General features: G+C 40.7%; 1 protein-coding gene across 6 annotated transcripts in view; it reads left to right on the top strand.

The window, feature by feature from the left end:
• Positions 1 to 2,283: 2,283 nt before the first annotated feature.
• The window catches only part of STRN (striatin), a 69,770-nt gene continuing 52,525 nt past the window's right edge, over positions 2,284 to 19,528 (top strand). For 5 of the 6 annotated variants that reach the window (XM_041476921.1, XM_041476920.1, XM_041476919.1 and 2 more), the window contains exons 1-2: positions 2,284 to 2,694; positions 15,585 to 15,688. In XM_041476921.1, the coding sequence (XP_041332855.1) occupies positions 2,389 to 2,694; positions 15,585 to 15,688 (410 nt within the window). In that variant the 5' untranslated portion in view covers positions 2,284 to 2,388. Of the gene's footprint in view, positions 2,695 to 15,584; positions 15,689 to 17,835; positions 17,974 to 19,528 lie in introns of those variants that run through there. The other variant, XM_041476922.1, reaches the window with a different exon arrangement.

Here is a 19,528-nt window from a genome sequence, read left to right as displayed (position 1 = left end):
TCTGTATACTCTGTAAAAACTGCATATTTCAGATGCTTCAACTTCAAATATAACAAAGGGATAGTAAATAGAATTGAACATGACTAATATCTACTTAAAATATTTGTAGATCACTATTTTTGCATCGATACTTGCCTCTAGGCTTTCTATTTTCCTCTGAGACTTTACCTAATATCCCTTTGAGTACCTATGCAAAGTGGTCAAGATAATGCTCTTTCGCCCTGTGGTAAGTTGGCTGTGTGCAAAATATTTAACATAAAATCAGAAATGCTTTTATTTCACAGTGAATGTTTTAGCACTGAAGTGAGGACACGACAAGTGGTGCGTACTCTAATCTCAATTTTTTTTTTGTGAAGATGGTAATCCAGTCTTGTCCCATTGTTCTGCAGGAGTAAAGATATATGCAGAAGTAAAAACTCATGTGCTGTACATGAGAAGGAAAGTAACTTCACTAGTTTTTTCATCTTACTATAGGTAGTGGGAATTAAATTGATTTAAATACATGCTTTTCTAATAAGTCTTTCTAGCATTACAGATCTGTTTTGCTTAGAGGTTCTGAACCAGTTTAACATTTGAAAGTATTAAGGACTCTTCCAGTTCAAAATTCAACACAAATGTTTTGCAAGTAAAACAGAGAACAAGTTTATAGCCTGTTTTAGATTCCTACCCCTCCACCAGGTAGTCTAGGAATTAATGACTTAGAAAGATTTTGTCTATAATCGTGTTTTTACAATGCAGTAAGTTTTAGCACTTTTAGGTTTTGGTTAGACTCTAGTTGACAAGATGTCTGAAAATTCGGAACGGGGGAGGGTAGTGTAGCAATCAAGCATAACTAAGAAGTCAGTAGAACAACAGAAAAAAGTTAGCAAGAGAAAATGGCAACAGATAGATGTAAAGGGAGAGAGAAGGGAGAAGTTTTTCTTTGTATTTTGTGTGACTGTCTACAACATGCACAACTCTTGTTTGTATACATCCTTCCCCAGTTTAGTCCTCGTTTGCTTCTCTGCTTGCTCCTGATATTAAAGTTATAATCATGTGGTTTTACACAAAATTTTGGCATCAAATTCCATTTGATTAAAAAAACTGAAGTAACTTGAAATGGCCTTAGTGCTTATTGTTGTTTGTCACTGTCCCTTTCATCTTTGTCAATAGCCTTTTAAATGTGCTTTTTAAACTGCTTGCTCCGCTTCCTCTTCACATCTTTCATCTCTCTCTGCTGTTTCCTTCTTTTCTGGCTGAGCCTTGTTCTACCCGGGTTCCTCTCCCAGATCATGCTCTCTGTCCCGTGTTTTCGCTCCCGTTCCCCGCTGCTCTCCTGATGCTCTAAGTAAGCTTCCTCAGTGATCTTTCCCAGAGAGATCGTCCACCGGCCGCAGCTCAAACTCCGCGGGCAGGGTTCCGAAGCAGGCGGCTGTGGTTTCGGAGCGGCCACAAAGAAACAGGAACCGCTGCTCGAGCAGCCAGCGGCGCTGCCGGAGCGCCCGGGGCACGGCGAGGGGCGCAAGCGGCCGGCGAGCTCGGCAGCGCCGTGGCAGCGCCTGGGTGGCACACGGCGTGTTCGACACGGTGCTGGCCCCGGCGCGGCCCGACGGAGCAGGGCTCTGCGCTGCTGGGGAAATGCATGGCGTGGAAAGGGCCCGGGCTGCCATGCGGAGAGGGCAGTGCTGCCGACATCTTCCGCCCTCAGTCCCACGGGCTCCTGTTTTCCCTTTCCTCGCGGAACGGGCAGCGTGGCAATTCCTGAAAAATGGTGTGTCGCTCTCCTTCCCAACATTGCAAACGATGTCCAAGAGCCCCCTGTAGCCTTGGGCAGGGTTTCCAGCTTTTGGCAGTGAGAGGCCGAGCGCTGCTGAGAACTCGGAGGAAGCAGAAAAGCCGGAGCTGCCAGGGCAGGGCCCGACCGGAGCATGTGGAACGGCTGCGGGACCCCCGCCCTTCCCGTGTTCCTGGGGTGGGCTGCGGGAGAGCCCAAGCCGTTTCAAGCCCGCTCGGAGATGGAGGTGACCATTAACCTGTGCTCCCGCTGCAGGGACTGCCTCTGCCCTGCCCCTCCCGCCAGTGCCCCCGCCCAGCCGACCGGACCGTACGTCCCGGCGCTGAGGCTCAGCCGTCCGAACTCCATCCCTGGAATTACGGACGGCGCGGGAAGAGGGCGGCCACCGAGGAATCCTCCCCGCTATCCAGCGGAACTACAATTCCCAGGACGCCGCGCGAGGCGGCGGGGCGAATCGCTGCCCGGCGCTGTACCCGCCGGGCCACCGTAGCAGCGGGCGGGGGCGGCTGTCAGGCGGTGACGGCGGGCGGGACGCGCCCAGGTTGTTGCTGCTGCTGCTGCTGCCGGGACGCGGCGGGAGCGGCGGCGGCGAGCCAGGCGGACCCGGCCCGGCCATGGACGAGCAAGCGGGGCCCGGCGTCTTCTTTAGCAACAATAACAATAACAACGCCCTCCTGCTGCCGCCGCCGGCGGGCGGGCCGGGGCTGGAGCCCGGCGAGGCGGCGGCAGCGGCGGCCGCGGCGGCGGCAGCGGGAGGAGGCGGCGGAGGAGGGGGAGTCTCAGCCTCCGGAGCCGCCGCGCCGCTCTCGGCGTCCCGGGCTCAATACAGCGTGCCGGGCATCCTGCATTTCCTGCAGCACGAGTGGGGCCGCTTCGAGGCGGAGCGCGCCGAGTGGGAGGCGGAGCGGGCGGAGCTGCAGGTAACACCCGCGACCTTCTACCCCCCCACACCCCCGGCTCCGACAGCCGCTCCCCCTCCGTGTCCCCCGTCTACGCAGTTGGAGGGGAGCGGCCGCCCTGGGCGCTGCCACGGCTTGTCGTCTTCCCCGGGAGGGAGCGGCCGGCCGGGCTATTTCGCTGCCCCCGAGGGCGGCCGCCCCCCGCCGCGGCCGGGCCGGGGGTGGGACGTGGCGGCCGGCCCGGCGGCGAGCGGGCCCTGCGCGCTGTGCCGCTCTCGCCTCCTCCCCGGCGTTTTCCGGATGCCCCTCGGGGTCGGCCGCCCCAGCTTGTCACCAGTTTCGTAACCCCCGTGAAGCAGCCCCCGGCGGGCTGCGCGCCCCCGTTGTGCCGCGGTTGCCCCCGGCCCTCGGTGCCGCCCCGCCCGCGCAGGGGCCAGGCCCGCGGGACCGGCTGGATCCCCGTCGGTACTGGGGGCACGTTATGTAGTGTTTTCGTTTGAAAAGCGGTGGGGTTGATACGCTCATTAATGCATGAAAGGACTGATAGTGATCTTGTGGTGAAAGAACTTGTGAGCTGCTGGCCCAGAGCCATTGCTGTCAGATACTTCAGTGATGGGCACGTTGCATTAACTCCAATAACAGTCGATAATGCAACCTTCGTTCCTCTTTGGTGTTGTTTACAAGAAAATCCCTGTGTTAAGCCTCAATGCTGGCCATGTTGCTAGCAGCCCACTGTTTGGTTTTCATTTGGCCATGTTTGAGACTGAAAAGTGTCTGTCTATGGGTTTCTTTTTTTGGTCTCCTTTCTTTGTGTCTTTCTTCCTGTCCATCTCTTCTTTCTATGGCTTTCCTTGAAAGTACAATCTTTGTCAAGAGAGTCTTGAGTCTATTTAGTAATGCAAACCACTTCTTTGTTTTCTTGGTTATTGGGTTGGTTTTTCTGTCTTTTAAATTTACTTTCTACATACATCAAACAACCACTCTGAGAAGAGTGGTAGGTGTGACGTTCTTTAATGAGAGTTCCCTTGTAGGAATTTAAAGGAAGTGGTCATGAGAACAAGAGAGTAATTTTAATTTTAACTTCCACGATTCAGTGAGAAATTGGTTAGTAGCTGAATCGTATTTCTATTTACTGCATCCAGTTAATACTGTGTAGAAAGTCAGTAGCTTAGCTATGTATAGGAATAACCTCATGTGTCATATATCCAGTGGAGGCCCATAAATATCTTGACATATATTCATAGCTGATTCAGATATCAAATATTGCTTTGGAGAAAAAAAAAATCTGTTTTACAGGACCTAGGAAATTTTGCCAGTTTATTAAAAGTAATAGCACTTTGCATATTTATCACATCCTTCAGCAGCATGACATCCTTCCTCCTCCCCCAGGTATCCCTCAAAAGCTTGGTGTTACGGATGAGAGAGGAGGAAAGAAATGGAGTATTTAGACTATTTGCAGAAGTCATGTATTATCAGTGGCAGATAACCCCATCACAAGTTGTTTGCTTGAATGCCTTTGACTCTTGCCAAAACATCTCAATAAAGTTATAATTAGCTGTGGCTGGCATTGCCACGAGCTGTAACAGCATTTATCTGCTGCAGAGTCATGTTCAGGAAGGTGCAAAATTCTTGGCTATCTCTACAGACATCAGGCGTTAACGTCTGCTGTGACCATTTGCAGATGAATGTTCTTGGATCCGTGTGGAGGTTTGTGGTAGGGGTTCAGCAACTACAGGGTGGCTTTTAGAAATTGTACACCTGAAGCATGAGCAGTGTTAATTAAAGACCTGCTCTGTGCTCCTTCTGAAGCCTATTGTTGTCCTGTATATTTGGAAATGTTTAACAGAATAATGGAAATTTGAGGTTGGACAGTTTCTCTCTCCTGAGATAAAGATGCAGTGCTCCTCATTGTACTTTTATCCAATGCAAATTCCAGTGCTAGATTATCCATCCACTTTTGGGAAGCTGTGGGGCAAAGGACCTATTTAGTGTGGTGGGCTTAGTATCCCATAATTTTTTCCTGCAATTCATCTAGTTTCTAATAGGTAGACTTCTTTTATCTCTGGTTCCTTACCTGCCATGATATTGAAATACTTGGGATACCTTATGCCACAGTATTACTGTGCTTGGCTTCTGCTCTGTAGTTGTTGGTTAGTTCCACTCTACCCTCTCTCCAAAAAACACCTTGTAAGTTAGTCCCATTGTGATTTCCTGACTTCCTTTTCTTCCTCTCTAGGCTTTTTATTTTCTCTTTTTCTTACCCTTCTAATTAACTGTGTGGAACTAAATGTGATGGTCAGGTAGAATACCTTCCTGTTGTGTTCTGTGGTGCTTGTTCAGGGGGCACACACCCAAGCTCATAACATATGTGAGTTAGCAAGCCAGGCAGTTTAATCTGTTCTTAGTTACTGGTCTAGTACTGCCTTTCCAAGGTTTTTCTCCCTCTCAGTGCCTGTATTTTGCTTTCCCTGGCAAATACTCATGTTTATTCTGATTTTCTAATTATTTTTCTTGAACCTTTTGAAATTATTGTTGCCTCTATTATATAATCTTCCTCATTCAAGGCAAAAGAGGACTTCAGTATTTATATCTATGTAAGCATCATTAGTAAGCTGTGTATATCAAATAAGAATGAAAACAGATTAATATGGGGTTCCCCTAGATGCTTATCTGCTGATTACATATTTAACTTTTAATGCTTGCTTTCTGTTTACAGTACTTTGACATCTGCAGATTGAAAAATTATCCTGAGAATAGACTTTCGTGATGCCCTGTGAAGTAATTAGCTAGGATGAATACTAACGTTATTAATCCTCATTTAAGTAGTCACAAACAGTGCTTTATGGCATTATAATCTATTTTCATATCTTTTCAGAAATTAGTGATTTTCCTTTTCTTAGGCTCTTCTAGCAGCTGCTTGGGAGAGTTGACAAGACGGGGTTTCCTGTTCTGCAAGCTTTAAACTTCAGGTTTTTTTTGTTCTGCATTTTTCTGGACTGACACAGAGACATTTTGTAGTTGTCATTATGTGTTGGACAAGCCCATCCGAAAATAGCAAAGGGTTTGATCAAATGCATGTGCAGGGCACTGAAATCCATACCTTTGCTTGAGGCAAGCTGGGGTGAACTGCTTCTCATACTGGTGTCTTGCCCTAACCATGGGTCTTTTGACTGGTTGGGAGTGACTGTCTTTTTCGGATGTTATTTCCCTTTTAGTTAGCCATCTCTCACCCCTGGGGGAGAATGGGGACTCTGCCCCGGGGGCTGGGACCCCGCAGAGCCGAGTGCTGCCAATGCACGTCCTTGTCCCAGCAAGCAACAAGGCTGGATATGAGCTTGGAAGGTGTGTGTGGGTGGGTGTGTGTGTGTGGCTTTTGTTTTGGCTAGAAATGTTGTCTTTGCAAGCAATGCATATGTTGCTGTGGAAAGTTTTGCTTCTGACAAACATTTTTCTGGCAAAAGTGCAGATTTGCAGATATTGGCGTTTCTCCGCATTTCACAAATGGTCTAAATTGCAACAAACTGCTATGCTGTAACTGTGTTTATGGACAAACCCCCATCCTGCTAAGGAATTTTCTAGCTTTTGTCCTCATCACTGCTGAAATTTTCATTTCCTCTAACCAGTAACTTGTTTCTTTGGAGTAGTAGACTCCATGCGAGTGGTGGGACCTGATAGCATTACATGAAAATTATTTTTCCTGGGTAAACTTTCCTTTGAAAAGGTTTGCAAGGAAATTAGGGAGAATGGGTGGATACAATGTGCTTGTGTTTCTACAGCTTTGTTAAAAATAGTCCTTGTAAGACAGTGCCAAAAGAACAAGAAAACACCACCCAAATGATAGGGAAGGAGATAATGAAATGAGATAAAATGTGGTTAAATGATAGCAAACAGCTGCAATAGAAGGAATGTGATGAAAGTAATAGATAAGCACTTGAGATCGGGTATGGAAGTCAGATTTAGTAATGTTAGCTCTCTGGGGGGGTCACGGATGGGGATCTTGCCCCTTGCTGCTGCTTTTCTGCTGCAAGAGGCAGGCGATGAAACCAGGCATGCTACGTGGTAAGATTGTGTCCTTGGAGATAGACAAGTTTAAGCAATGAGGAGAAGGGGCAAATCAGACAGATGGCTGTGACTATTTATAGTGTGGTTTAGGACATTTGTTACTTGATTCAGAAATTGTTGATATTTACAGTTTGTTGGCTTTTAGATAACGGTCCTCTTGTTGGATTAAATTTCTAGTTAGAAGTTGTTCTGATAGCTGGATAATCTGAAAACATTCAGAAAAAAAGTAATGAGCAGTGAGTTGGTGAAATCAGTTATTAAGTTAATAGAAAAGTCCTAAACATACAGTTTGACCAATAAAATTGAAGATAAATAAAATTCAAAGAAGTTTTGTATAAGATTTTCAAGTATGATGATTTAGGTCAAATTTCTGAGTTTCTCAGTCAAAGATGAATTGGCAGAAGTGCTGTAAAAGTCTTCTATGAAATATTTTTTCTCATAAAGCAGATAGTACAAAAGAACCACCAGTGATTAATGTTACATACATCACCACTGCAGAAAAGCAATAATTTCAACTTTATTGTTTTATATATATCAGATAAATCAAAAGAAAGGCAGAAGAAAACAAGCTGTGGTCACAATACTGAGGTGTATTTATTTGGGAAAAATGCAGCCAAATGGGCCTTGGTGACTACCAGATAGCCTCTCTTTCACAAGGTTTCTTTTGCAACCTTTATATTTGACAGATTCATGTGAAGCAAACTGTATTCTCCTCTACTTATATGCATGTTTTCCAGTTAATTCCAATATAATCATTGATATGCTGTCATGGCTTCTTTTACTTAAGTGAGGAGGACCAATGAGAACAGATGTTCAGTGATTTTCAGAAATTCAGAAGTTTGTAGATGTAGAATGTCAGTACAAACTGATGAGACAATGTTTTTGCAGGTCTGTACCTGGTTTTTATAGTTTGTTTTTTTTTTTCATAATTGATCTGATAATTTGCTAGCATCAGATGTTTCAGTTCTTCTCATATCTGTCAAACCTGTAATTTAGTTTAAGTGTAATGAAAATGTGTTTCTTAAATAGCCTAAATGCTTTAGGAAAATGACACTGTAAATATTGATGTAGTATGAACTAGGAGAGTTTTACAATGTTACATTGTCTCCAAGTGGTCTTTAAACCTTTTGAACTCCTCTCATGGAAAGTTATACTCGCAAAAAGAAAAAGGCATTTTCCTGGGTTTTTTTTGGTCAAGCAAAAATGGAATAGATAACTGTGTTCTAGGCGGAAAACTGGTTTTCAGTGTCAGGTTACCATATGGTGAAAGTGTCTTTGTTGGTGCACACTTTTAATTAAATTGATATCTCTGTCCTACTCAAAATGTAACCCTTCTTTTTCTTTTGAGGTTCTTGGCTTATGGCAGTATAATTACATCAGAGATAAGTAACTTGGCACTGTTTGAACAAGTTGCAAATATAACTTAGCCTTTATTGACGTTTAAGTAGATAGACACGGAAACTTTATTTACTAATTTTAGAATGGTCTGTGTAAAATTCCCCAAGGAAGATCACGTGAATTGCCTAAGACTTTTGGTTCATCTTAATTTAGTGCTAAAAGAAGTAAGACTGTACAAATACCAAGCCGTAACTAAAACTGTTATCAGTAAACAGTTTTCTGAGAAAGTAAGTATTGGTCGGTAACCCACTCATGTATTTGGCTTAGCAAGGCTGGTGAGCCTTGTCATTTCTACGTTTCTTACTTAAAACGTGGCAAGAACTGAAGTAGATGAGGGATCCTTATGTTTTAGATGCTGAGAAATGCTTGGATACCTGAAAGAGTTCTTTGGAATAATTTCAGAGTGCTCAGAATTCAAGCTTTGCAGACAATAAACTAGAAATAAAAATACTCTGAAGTGTGAAAACAAAAGTTCATTTTATTTGAGTGACCTGTTCTGTGTGGGCCTGTAGATGAACTCATTCAGGTGTTCTTTTCCTATTTGAAAAAAGTTCGCTATATGCTCTCTACCGTTGAGTGGTTTTGAAAATAACCCAGTGATAAAGAAGTTAAATTAAGGATTGCAGTGAGGAAAGACTGCATTTTTTTGGTCTTAGCCAGGAATATGTTTCCCTTTAGTGCAGTCACATAGGGCAGGATTGCAAAAGCATTGGAGCAAAAATGGCATGCATGATATTCGTATCCTAGCTTGTAAACAGGAGGTAAGAACAAAATCACTTATTTTTGTATTTGTTTCACTTGATGCCCAAGTCAGTTCAGAGTGGTCACGCATGCTTGAATACAAGGAGTAGCTGATCCTGGATGTAGGAGTGAGGAACTAGAGTATGCCAGTTGCCTCTGCAAATGCTTGTGTGGTCAAAACTGGTTCACTCCTCTTTCTGTTACTGAAGCCAAATCTAAAAATCTCCTCCAGAATTTTTTGTGCCTTGTCTTGCCATACCCCAAGTGATTCATTCGGCCTGTGAACTCCCATTGTCTGTTTAAATGTGGGCCATGAGTCTGTTTATCAGTCCTGGTGCTGACTGCTGTCGCTGCATTTCTGCTGTTCTTGTACAGCAAGTGGAAAGGAATTTGAGCATTTGCAATTTAGACTCCAGCTCATAATATGTGATTATTTTGTGACATGCCATTGCAGTGTTGCTTATAGAATTACATAATAGAATTAAGAGCTGTGATCTTTTTGTGCTTATATGAGCGTACATGGCACGTGTTCTTGGGTTGAAAAAAAGTTAATGTTCACCGCTTAAGTACGTGTACCACAGAAATGATTGGTGAGAAAATTTTTGCTCATGAGGAATGATTAAGTAACTTCACTATACATTGCTTGGCAACTGTTTTGATGCTTAAAATTGCTAGAACACTGAAAGGCAGCACTGAAGAGAGAATAAAATCTCTGGATATCTGAACAGAGATCTGTGTAGTAGAACACTTCGAACTGCAGAAAGACAAGTTTTCCTGTTTTTAAGATGCCTAAGTTAGTATTCTCTTATTGCCAGGTATAAATTGTGAATACATTCTGAATAATTTATTGGGAGTTTTTCAGTCTTACTGAATTTGTTTTTCAAACAGTGTTTTCTCTTTGAAAACACTGTTTGAGAAACAGAGACAAAGAACGTAAGTCAGTGGCATTTTCATCCATAGTTTTTTTACTGTAAACTAAATCTTTCATTTCTTTTGGATGGTTTTTCTGGGTTTATCTCTGATCCTAGTTTTAGGGCATCTCTGAGAAGTTCAACAAAAACAAGGTGCCAGTAGCAGATCGTGCTTTGCCCTGTCTCATGAGGTGCTATCATCCAGTGAGAGCATGTGAGGGATAAATGGGATGAAGTACCTTCTGTGTGGGGTGAAGTTAAATATGTCTTGGTGCCTGCCAGTCGTTTCAGCCTGTGGCCCCACTTCAGTTTTGTTATCTTAAGTGGCTGCAGGAATTACAAAAGCTTCCTAGCCTCTCTTGGCACAGAGTATGAGTAGGTGTGTGTAGTGATGTGAAGTATGGTGCCTCTTAAAATTGTTCCCTAGTTGTACTAGACCATTGATATTTCCCTTCCCCCTTCCCTGTCTTTTCTTCTCACCCCTGGGGCATGCCTACACTTATTTACAAATATACTTAAACATGTAGTGCTTCAGTGAGCTGGGCTATAATCTAAAACACTGAGTGCGCTGGCAGCCTGCAGAATCCTTCTGGCAGATCTTGGTAGACCGGTTAGCACAACTGTTCCAGATTGATTCATCTTTTTAATGTATTTAGTTATTTTAGCTATCTGCATATTTTTTGCAATACTTTCCCTGCAGTTTCCCCCACCACCCTTTTGTCCTCTTTCCTCTCAACCTCTGAAGACCTGGTTGTTGAATTATGGAAGCATTATGTAGAGAATTGTGTGTCTTAGTAGCTCTTTGTCAAATGATATCTGTTGACCTTTAAATGCCCATAAATTTGAAGTGAGATTTACTTTAAAATATTATGATAGATATTTTAGAGACGACTAGAAAGGCTTTATATAATTTTTGAGTCTTACGAATTTAAAAAAATAAATTGCCTTTTAACTTGAAATAGCTGTAAAATCAGTAATTGATAGAAGCTGATACTAAATGTGCACCAGTTGTTTAGCAGTCATAGTATGTTTATTTTTTAAAATTTCCTGTTAAAGAAGAGAATTTTTTTATCTCCTGCTCTTAGGTAGTGTCAAGGTATAAGCCTAAAAAGATGTCTAAATATAATATACTTTAAACAAGCTTGTTGTGGTTGCTGATTCAAGGAATTAAAATTTTCAGTGTAAATTTTTAAACATTGGTGAAATCTGGACGTACTAAGATGTGATTTCATTATTTAATTATGTTGTTATGCCTGCTAAGCCAGTATTAGGAAGTCAACGACATTTATAGAAAGAGTTGTTTCTAGCCCAGTGCTACCTAAAACATTTTATCACCTTTTTGTTTGCTTCAAAGTAATGTGACATTAGAGTCCTTTGGGGAATTTTGTAGAACAGTAATGTTGTCTCTGAAATTTTTTTTAATATAAGAATGATTGTTATTTTTAAAACCTCTTAGGAGAGAAGTGGAATAGTTAAGGTAACTACAGTGCTGTAACATAGACCGGATGTGTATGACACTTCTAGGTTATGTTGCAGTTGGTCATACAAACAAATTCCGTGAGGTGAAGTGAAAAAAAAAATGCTGGGTTCAACAATTACAGCTGAAATAGAGTGTTCCAGGCATGTGTTTTTCCAGTGTTCTCTGGTTTTGTGGCAGCTATTTTTGTTTGGTTTGACTTCGGGTTTTTTGTTTGTTTTGTTTTGTTTTCTCCTTCTCTCTTGATCTTAATTTCACAGTTGAGTTGGAATACAGTAACTTGTAGCACTTAGCCTGGAATAAACTCGAGGCGGGTCCTGCCTTGATTCTTGCTGTGGAGCCAGCGGGGCCGGGTGCTTTATGGAGACGATGTGCCCCACCCATGAGGCAAGGAACAATATGAGGTTTTGCGTGATCCCCATAGGCGATTTTGAGGTTTGCAAAGACTGGCTTACAACTTGATGCATTTTAACCTTATTACCTAGAAGGTCAGTTGTCGCAGAACCTGTTCTTTGGGAATATTTGCGAATTCTTGAAATTTTTGGCAAACTTTCCCAGGAGTGGCCAATACACCAGTGTAGAACAGCGTTGCAGATAGTTCAAAGTGGAAGAGAAACTCCTTTGCTCCTCTACTCCGTCAGGTGTAGCTCAGGCTGCAGATTTGACTTGAGTTAAAGCTGCAGCCGTGGGAAGTCACCTATGGAGTCTCAGTCTATTGGTAAAATTCTGTCATTTATGCCTGAAGCATAAGAAGACTGTAGTTGTGCAGTAACTGTACAATTTTCATCATGTTTCAACCCAGCGTGTAGAACAGCGTTGCAGATAGTTCAAAGTGGAAGAGAAACTCCTTTGCTCCTCTACTCCGTCAGGTGTAGCTCAGGCTGCAGATTTGACTTGAGTTAAAGCTGCAGCCGTGGGAAGTCACCTATGGAGTCTCAGTCTATTGGTAAAATTCTGTCATTTATGCCTGAAGCATAAGAAAACTGTAGTTGTGCAGTTCAGTTACAATTTTCATCATGTTTCAACCCAGCCCTCCTGCACGTTAAATGTTTGCACAGACGTTTAGACAGGTGTTGTCTATGTATTTTAATTGGAAATAGTGATCCTGCAGTTGCCACTGTATTGTTCTAGAGACTGCGAAAATCCTGCTTCATGCCATAATTTGTCATTTTAGATATTTAAACCCATTGTACTTGTTTATTCAATTTACATTTATCTGCAAAGTGTTTGCTTTATGGTATGAACATTTAGGTTCCTTTGCATATTTTCCGTGAATTGCCAAAAGAATGAAATTTTAAAGAATGAAATCTGCTTAAGACATATGAACTGTTAGTATACTACTGTTAATATAAAATTTCAGTTATTATTTTAATATTGTCCTTATGTGCAATATAAGCAAACCTGAATATCATCATTTCTCAAATCACATTTAAGCTTACATGTCTAACTGATTTTTATTGTCTTCTGAGGCTGACGTAATCATAATTACTCAGTACATGTATAAATGAGGGATAAGGGTTGCTAACATCTTGTGGAAGAGAGAGGGAATACTTCTCTATGCTATAAAAATGACCAAATGCAAGTATTCTCATTTCCAGAGTCAGAATTCTTCAAAAATAGTGAGTATTAGGCATAAGGATGCTACTGTGAAGAAAAGAATGAACAAAATATGCTAGAAACCATGCAGCCTCCAAGGAGAGAGCAAAATTATTCTCAGTTTCTGGAAGTACCAGTAAAACTTCCTATCTGTAAATTATATATTTATTAACCTTGAAGGATCCTAGCAATAAGCTTGTGTAGGGCTGGAGATTTGTCTGTTGTTGCTGCATGCATTTTAATTAAGAAACACAAGTATTTCTTGAAAATCCAGGAGAAAGGAAAGTTCTAAGACATCATTGTGGAGGTATTACTGACAACAGAAGATGATCATATGAAGAGGTGTCGTATGATAATTCTCAATCATATCCATTTATGTCTCTCCATCTTACAAAAGGAAGCTGTTAAAACTACTGAGAAGTTACATTTTTTGATTTAGCTTAGGCTGTTACCAGTGGAAGATTAGCCTCAACTATTAGCACAGTAATGCTGTTTGACCTTTGTAGTGTAGCAGCACGTGAGCTGCGTTGTTTGCCATTTAAGCTGTTACCAGTGGAAGATTACTTTAGCCTCAACTGTTAGCACAGTAATGCTGCTTTGACCTTTGTAGTGTAGCAGCACGTGAGCTGCGTTGTTTGCCAGCCTTCTGGGTAAAAATGGTTCATTCCAGCATGTTCAATCAGTTCATTCTTGGCTAGAAATTGCTTGCAGACAGCAGGTCACATAATAAAGATCACTTCAGCTTGTGTCCTGATGGCGTTGGATGATGTTCTTCATTGCAGCCAAATACATATTTACACCATGATTTCTGTTTCTAAAATTTTGTTTTGGTGTTCTCTCCCTTTTGACGAGAAGAGTGTGTGTTCAGTTCTGCTGGGCCTGTGTGGAGATAGGGAGTGAGAATCTGTGTGTCTGTACAGTTACTGCAAACTAAGTTATATGTGCCTGAGATGCTCCTCTTGGGAGGGATGCTGACCTTGTTGAGCTGAGATGCTTCTCGCTCAGTTACATTCCTCAGGGTAGGAAATGCTGACTCCAGCATCAGCATTTGTTTCTCCTGTGCCTTTCTTTAAACCTGAGCATAAAATTGACATTAGAATTCAATTCTAGTTGATGCCAGAGTGAGAGATCTTTCTTTTGATTCAGCTGACTTTTTTTTTTTTAATTCAAATGTATTTCCCCTGTTGAAGGAGAAGAGTGACTTCGTTGGAGAGCAGCCAGTGTTTTTCTCTTGTCATAAACTGGCAGGTCTAGTTGGTGACTGGCAGTTAAGGATCCTTCAGGTGCCTGTCAAGCTATTTACTGACTGTACTTGAGCAATAATATTATGTCAGCTGGTGTGATATTTTAGAGCAGCTGCTATTGCTGGCCACCAACAAATGGGCTTTTGGTGTAAGATTCATCTTGCCTGGTCACCAAAATTCAACTGAGTTAGTTATGTGCCTTCCCTTTATAGTTGCTGGAGAGAAAATGACATTTAGAGACTCTGTTTTTTTCTCACCTTGGGGTAAAAATCTGCAGTCTGATTCTTTGGAAGCAACTATCTCCATTAACTAAAATATCTGGGGACTGCTTGCAAGATTTTAACAGGTGAGGATAGGATATTCCTGCTCAGTTTTAATCCCTGACTTTCCTGGGCATTTATTTAAATGAAAGGGTTATAGCTTGTCATGCTCCACAGCTGATGGTGTAGACCAGTTGCCATTTATCCTGTCTGCTTCTCAAGAGACAGATGAGATGTGTGGAGACTTAGCTGTAGAGGTGCAGAAAGCTTCTGATCCTGGAAATGGCAGGTGAGGCTGAGGCATGAAGTGGTGACTGCCTGTAGGTATTTTTGCCTAAAAGTGTATTTGTGAGTTGAGCAAGCATACGAACTTGCCTCTTGATTTGAGCATTAGGTAGAAAAGCAGGTAGTTCTTCCTTTATGGTTAGGAATTAATATCTTGTGTTTGTCATGATTTTCTATTTAAAGGAGATTTTTCACAGGCAGCTAAATACTTGTCCTGGAAGTTGATAGAGGTTAGCTGTCTATTTTCTACTTTACTCTTACTTACTTATGTACCATTTCTCTCCTTGTCTCCCTCACCAAAATACCTTTCCCTGTTTTCCCTTTTCTTCCTCTCTTAATTACAGTATTTCTGGAGAGCTTTCCTTAACCTAGTTTAGTAAGTATCATAATTAACACTTAACCCTGTATTACAAACAGGGTTTTATTTTTTTGTTCTTATTTTAGCTGAACATAGTTTACATCAGGTTTTTTTACTAATGTCATGTATCTGACATGTGTCTATAGAATTATACCCTAATTATACACTACTTCAGTTAGTGAGCAGAAATACTTTATCATCTTCTCTTGCTTATTGTTGGTAAATACTTTTATCTGCTGAAGGCTTTTTGTATGCTTATTTTATCCATTCCTTATCCCTTATTGAATCCAAGAGAGAAAACAAACCCTGTCAAACAAACCAAAATTGCTTTATTTCTTATCTTTTTCTTTCCTTTTTTTTTTTTTTTTTTTTTTTTGGATCTGTAGTGAGCATGCTGTTTAGAAGGCTTATCTATGCAGTGGTTTTTGTGTTTAATGTTTATGAAGCATAGTAAGCCAACTCCTTTTGAACTCTACAAATGAATATTAAATTGACTTCGGAAGACACACACACACACTTAAGAAGTAAGCTGAATAATTTTGAGCAAGGAGATAATAAAGTGAACACTTGCTTTTGCAGGCCCAGATTGCCTTCCTTCAAGGTGAAAGGAAAGGACAGGAAAATCTGAAGAAGGATCTAGTGCGAAGAATCAAAATGCTGGAATATGCGCTCAAACAGGAAAGGTATGCTGCTTTTGTGATGAGTATGTGTGAAGAAATACTGAAGACAGAAACTTTGTTTTTGCCTTTGTATTTGGCAAAACCAAGAAATATTTTTTCTGTCTCTACTCAGTTCTCAGATTGACAAATTTTACTGTACTAAATAAAACCACTACTCTAAATGTCTGCATTATGATAAGAACAATAGCTAAAATAGTATGGCTTGAAAAACATGCTAACAAAACCCATAGCTGATCAATAATGAATGCTTTCCCTTGGTAAAATTCTACTGAACTGTATAGATTATACTCCAGAATTACAGTGTATTTTCATTTTATTCCAAGTAATAACTCTGTTTATTAATACTGAATCAACTGAAATCTTGAATAACTGTCTTCAGTGTAATAATTACTAGTTTTTAATCTTGCTAAGTTTTTAGTCTTTTCAGTATGAGAGATTCTACAAGAATATCTTCTGGAGGTTAATTGTGTGATTGAAGAAATGTTTATGTTTACCAGTTAATCAATGTCTATTTCTTTGTTCATGGACATTTTAGTACAATTCCTAAGTTTACCATTTTATTCTTATGTATACTTTCCTGTTATTCTAACCTTTGAGGCAAGCAAGTTGTTTTTTATCATGTTTTCAGAAATCTCTCTGTTCAATTGATTTATTTTAGGCCAAGTTTAGTTTAAATTCTTTTAATTAGTGAAATGTCTTTTAAAATTCTTTAATAAAGAGTATATTTATGATACTCTGCAAAGCAGTCATTGTTTACATTACATTATCATTTTCCTATCAGATAATTCTTGCTTTTCTTTAATAAAATAAGCTTCTGAAATAGTTTGTTTAGTAGAAATAAGATTTAAAATGCACATATATGCAAATGAGGAACAGAATATCACTGGTAGATAATTTTAAAAGGACACCATTAGTTACATTCCTATATTGCATTCAGATTTGCTCATCTTATGTGGGCTACTTTAGCACAGGATGTGTCTTCTACTATCCAGTTTGTCTCTTTCTGGTAATAACCAGTTAAGCCACTAGCCCCAGGACTCCAGTGTATTTTCTTCTGCTTTGGGGAGTTCTTGGTGGAATCCTTAAGGTAGATACTCTTTTTGCCCAGGCCTCGTTATAGTACTGATATTACAGCAAAGAGCACAGAAAATTACAAAATGTATGCATAATGGAGTTTGAAGTTTCTGGCTCTGGAAAGGCTTGCATTTGAAGCATAATTACAGAGCTTAGTGTCATTGGTTCAGATAAAAATATAGTCTAAGTTATATATATGTGTGTATATATATATATATGTACATTCTGTGAAGACTTCTTGTATTTCAAAACTGATGGAGCTATTCCTGTTTACATAAAAGTATAAAAGTATCTCTAACTCTTCATGTTCATAACCCACAGAAGTTAGCAATTTAAAATCATCAAACTATGTAAATACATTTTTGTGTACTGTCAGAGAAACTTTGTAACATTAAAAAACCAAAAATCAAACTTCCATATGGATAGTGAAAATGTCCCTTGGTTTTATTGTGTAAAATCCACCTAAGTTATGAAATTTAAAACTTAATGCAGCAGTCCCTGTCAAGATTAGGAAAAAACACTTGATGGCTTCTTACTACAGTTTTTGCATCTGTATCTTTTATGTTGCGTGTTTTTCTGCAGTGTGTGGCATTAGCCTTGGTTACTCAGGTCAGTAGGCTACAGTCAGCTGATCTGATCCAGTGTGACAGTTCCAGTACGGGTGTGCAGTGGTTCTCTAAGCAGATGTGATGCTTGTGACCGGTGTGTGTGCTGGTGACAGCTATTTAGGAGTTTGTAGTTTTAAACAGCAGTTTCATTTGCCGGTTTCTAAAGAAAGAGTCTTGTATTTCTGCTGGAATTATCTCCCAGCAAGTGTTCTTGCTTGATGCTTCAAAGAACGGCAACATACTGAGCTTGGAAGCGCTGCTCTCTTTCCCAGCATTTTCCTAAATCAGCTGTCAGCCCGGGCAGGCAGTAGTCAGGATGCTGGCATTTTCCATTGGGTTCTTAGAGCTGGAAAATGAGACCCTACAAAGTAGGAGGAAGACATTCCTATCAAGTTTGGGAAAGGTTGGTGCACAGTGAGGGGGAAGGGATTCATTGCTGTATTCCTTAGTTCCTGCTCTGGCTGTGTAGCATTTCAGATCTTTCTCAGCTGGACGAAATAAATCGTGAGTAACAGAACACAATATGAAATTGTGGACCAGAATACTCCATGTTCACAATGCCCTCAGGAAACCATGAAAAAGAAATGAGAAACATTGTTTTCTCAGGTACATGCTTCTATGAGCTGCTGTTATTTATAGTGGCTGCTCTGCATTTCTTTTATCAACCAAATAGTTTCAAATTTTCGTATAAATTAACAACTTTGGGACCACTGTTGTTGTTCACTATTTCATGTCATGTCATTTTAGCGTGGGTAAGGTAGAAGATAAGTTTTACTACTGATTGTCGTGTTTTTCTGGCAAATTTAGTTTAATGTTTGGTCGTTTTGTCAGTAATTGTGAGGTTATCTGTGTATAGCAGGCCAGATTATTTCTGCTGAAGAGTCTTAGTAGGCAAAATAGCGAGGAGCTTAGAAGGAGCTAGTGTGTAGTTAAGTGCTAGCATTTTTCACTAGCAGTTTTGATGTAGTTTTGCCAGCATCCAGTAGATTGCAGTGTGAGGCTGTTCAGAGTTGAGGGTTACTTTTTATGACTTTATCAATACTTGCTCCACCACCAGTAAATTGCGTTGGTGCCTTTGGATTTTCAGGAGGTAGCTGAAACATAGTACTGTTTCTTTCAAGTACATGTCCTGTTTCGGCTAGTCTAGCTCACTTCCTGTCTTAACATATTTCAACCAAAGAACTGGACTCCTGAGCCATGTCTCTAGTTGATTTAATTTTGTGTTGTTTTCTGCACTGGTGTGTCTGATCAGTGTAAGGCTGGCGCCTTCTCCCCTGGGTAGAATATCTCGCCGTGCTGTTCCTGGCAGTCGTTCTTGTTTATGTCTCTTGATTTGGCGGCAGCTCCCAGATCTTCTACGGATGTTTTGGCAGGCTCCCTCAGCACAGCTGGATCAGATGCTTCAGGTCTGGCGACAGATATTTCCAAGAAATAGTGGCTTTTTTTGACTGGAATCAAATTTGTTTCTGTGTGAAGTATTCAGAAAAGTTTCACTGCACTCAGTTTTAGGAAATGCAGATGAAGGCTTTTAGCATTTTCTTAAGCAATTCTTGTGTGGCAGCCATGTTGAATGTTTCCTAGCACTAAATAGAAGACACATAGTTTAGTGAAAATACTGCTAAGCAAAAGAGGAGAATTGTGTAATGAAGGGCAGAAGCCAGAGCAGTGGTAATATTCATACTTACCTGAGTAAGGGCATCTACCTAGAAACATAGTTTCACAGTGCTAAAATAGCTTTCTTTCAATAAATGGAAGAATAGAAAAAACACCAGATAGAAAACACCTTCTATTAAGTTGTATCCTTCAGGTAGTCATTTTCAAGTAATATTTCTAGCTCTGCATACTGTTAATAATTCATATGTAAGTTTCAGACATGGAAGGTACATTGAAGTTGAACAAGTTTCAGATAATAAATCTTTGTTGCTTTTTCTCTCCTTTTTCAAACCTCTGTCCTTTTTTTGACCAGATGGTAAAAAGGTTGAAAAAACTTTCATTTTCTTTATGCTTTTTTAACGCAAAATATACTTTATCTTTTTCTTGTGATGGTTGTATCACACTACTGGGATGTGTCAGCTAGAGTTCAAGGTGAACTGCAGAAGGCCTTTTTAAAGCTGTTAATAAGCGGGCCCTGTGATTTCTGCAAAAGTGAAAAAATTAAGCA

The sequence above is a fragment of the Pyrgilauda ruficollis genome, unplaced genomic scaffold (assembly GCF_017590135.1).
Source record: "Pyrgilauda ruficollis isolate IOZ18807 unplaced genomic scaffold, ASM1759013v1 scaffold4, whole genome shotgun sequence".
Taxonomy (NCBI): domain Eukaryota; kingdom Metazoa; phylum Chordata; class Aves; order Passeriformes; family Passeridae; genus Pyrgilauda; species Pyrgilauda ruficollis.
This window is presented reverse-complemented; position numbering and strand designations above follow the sequence as displayed.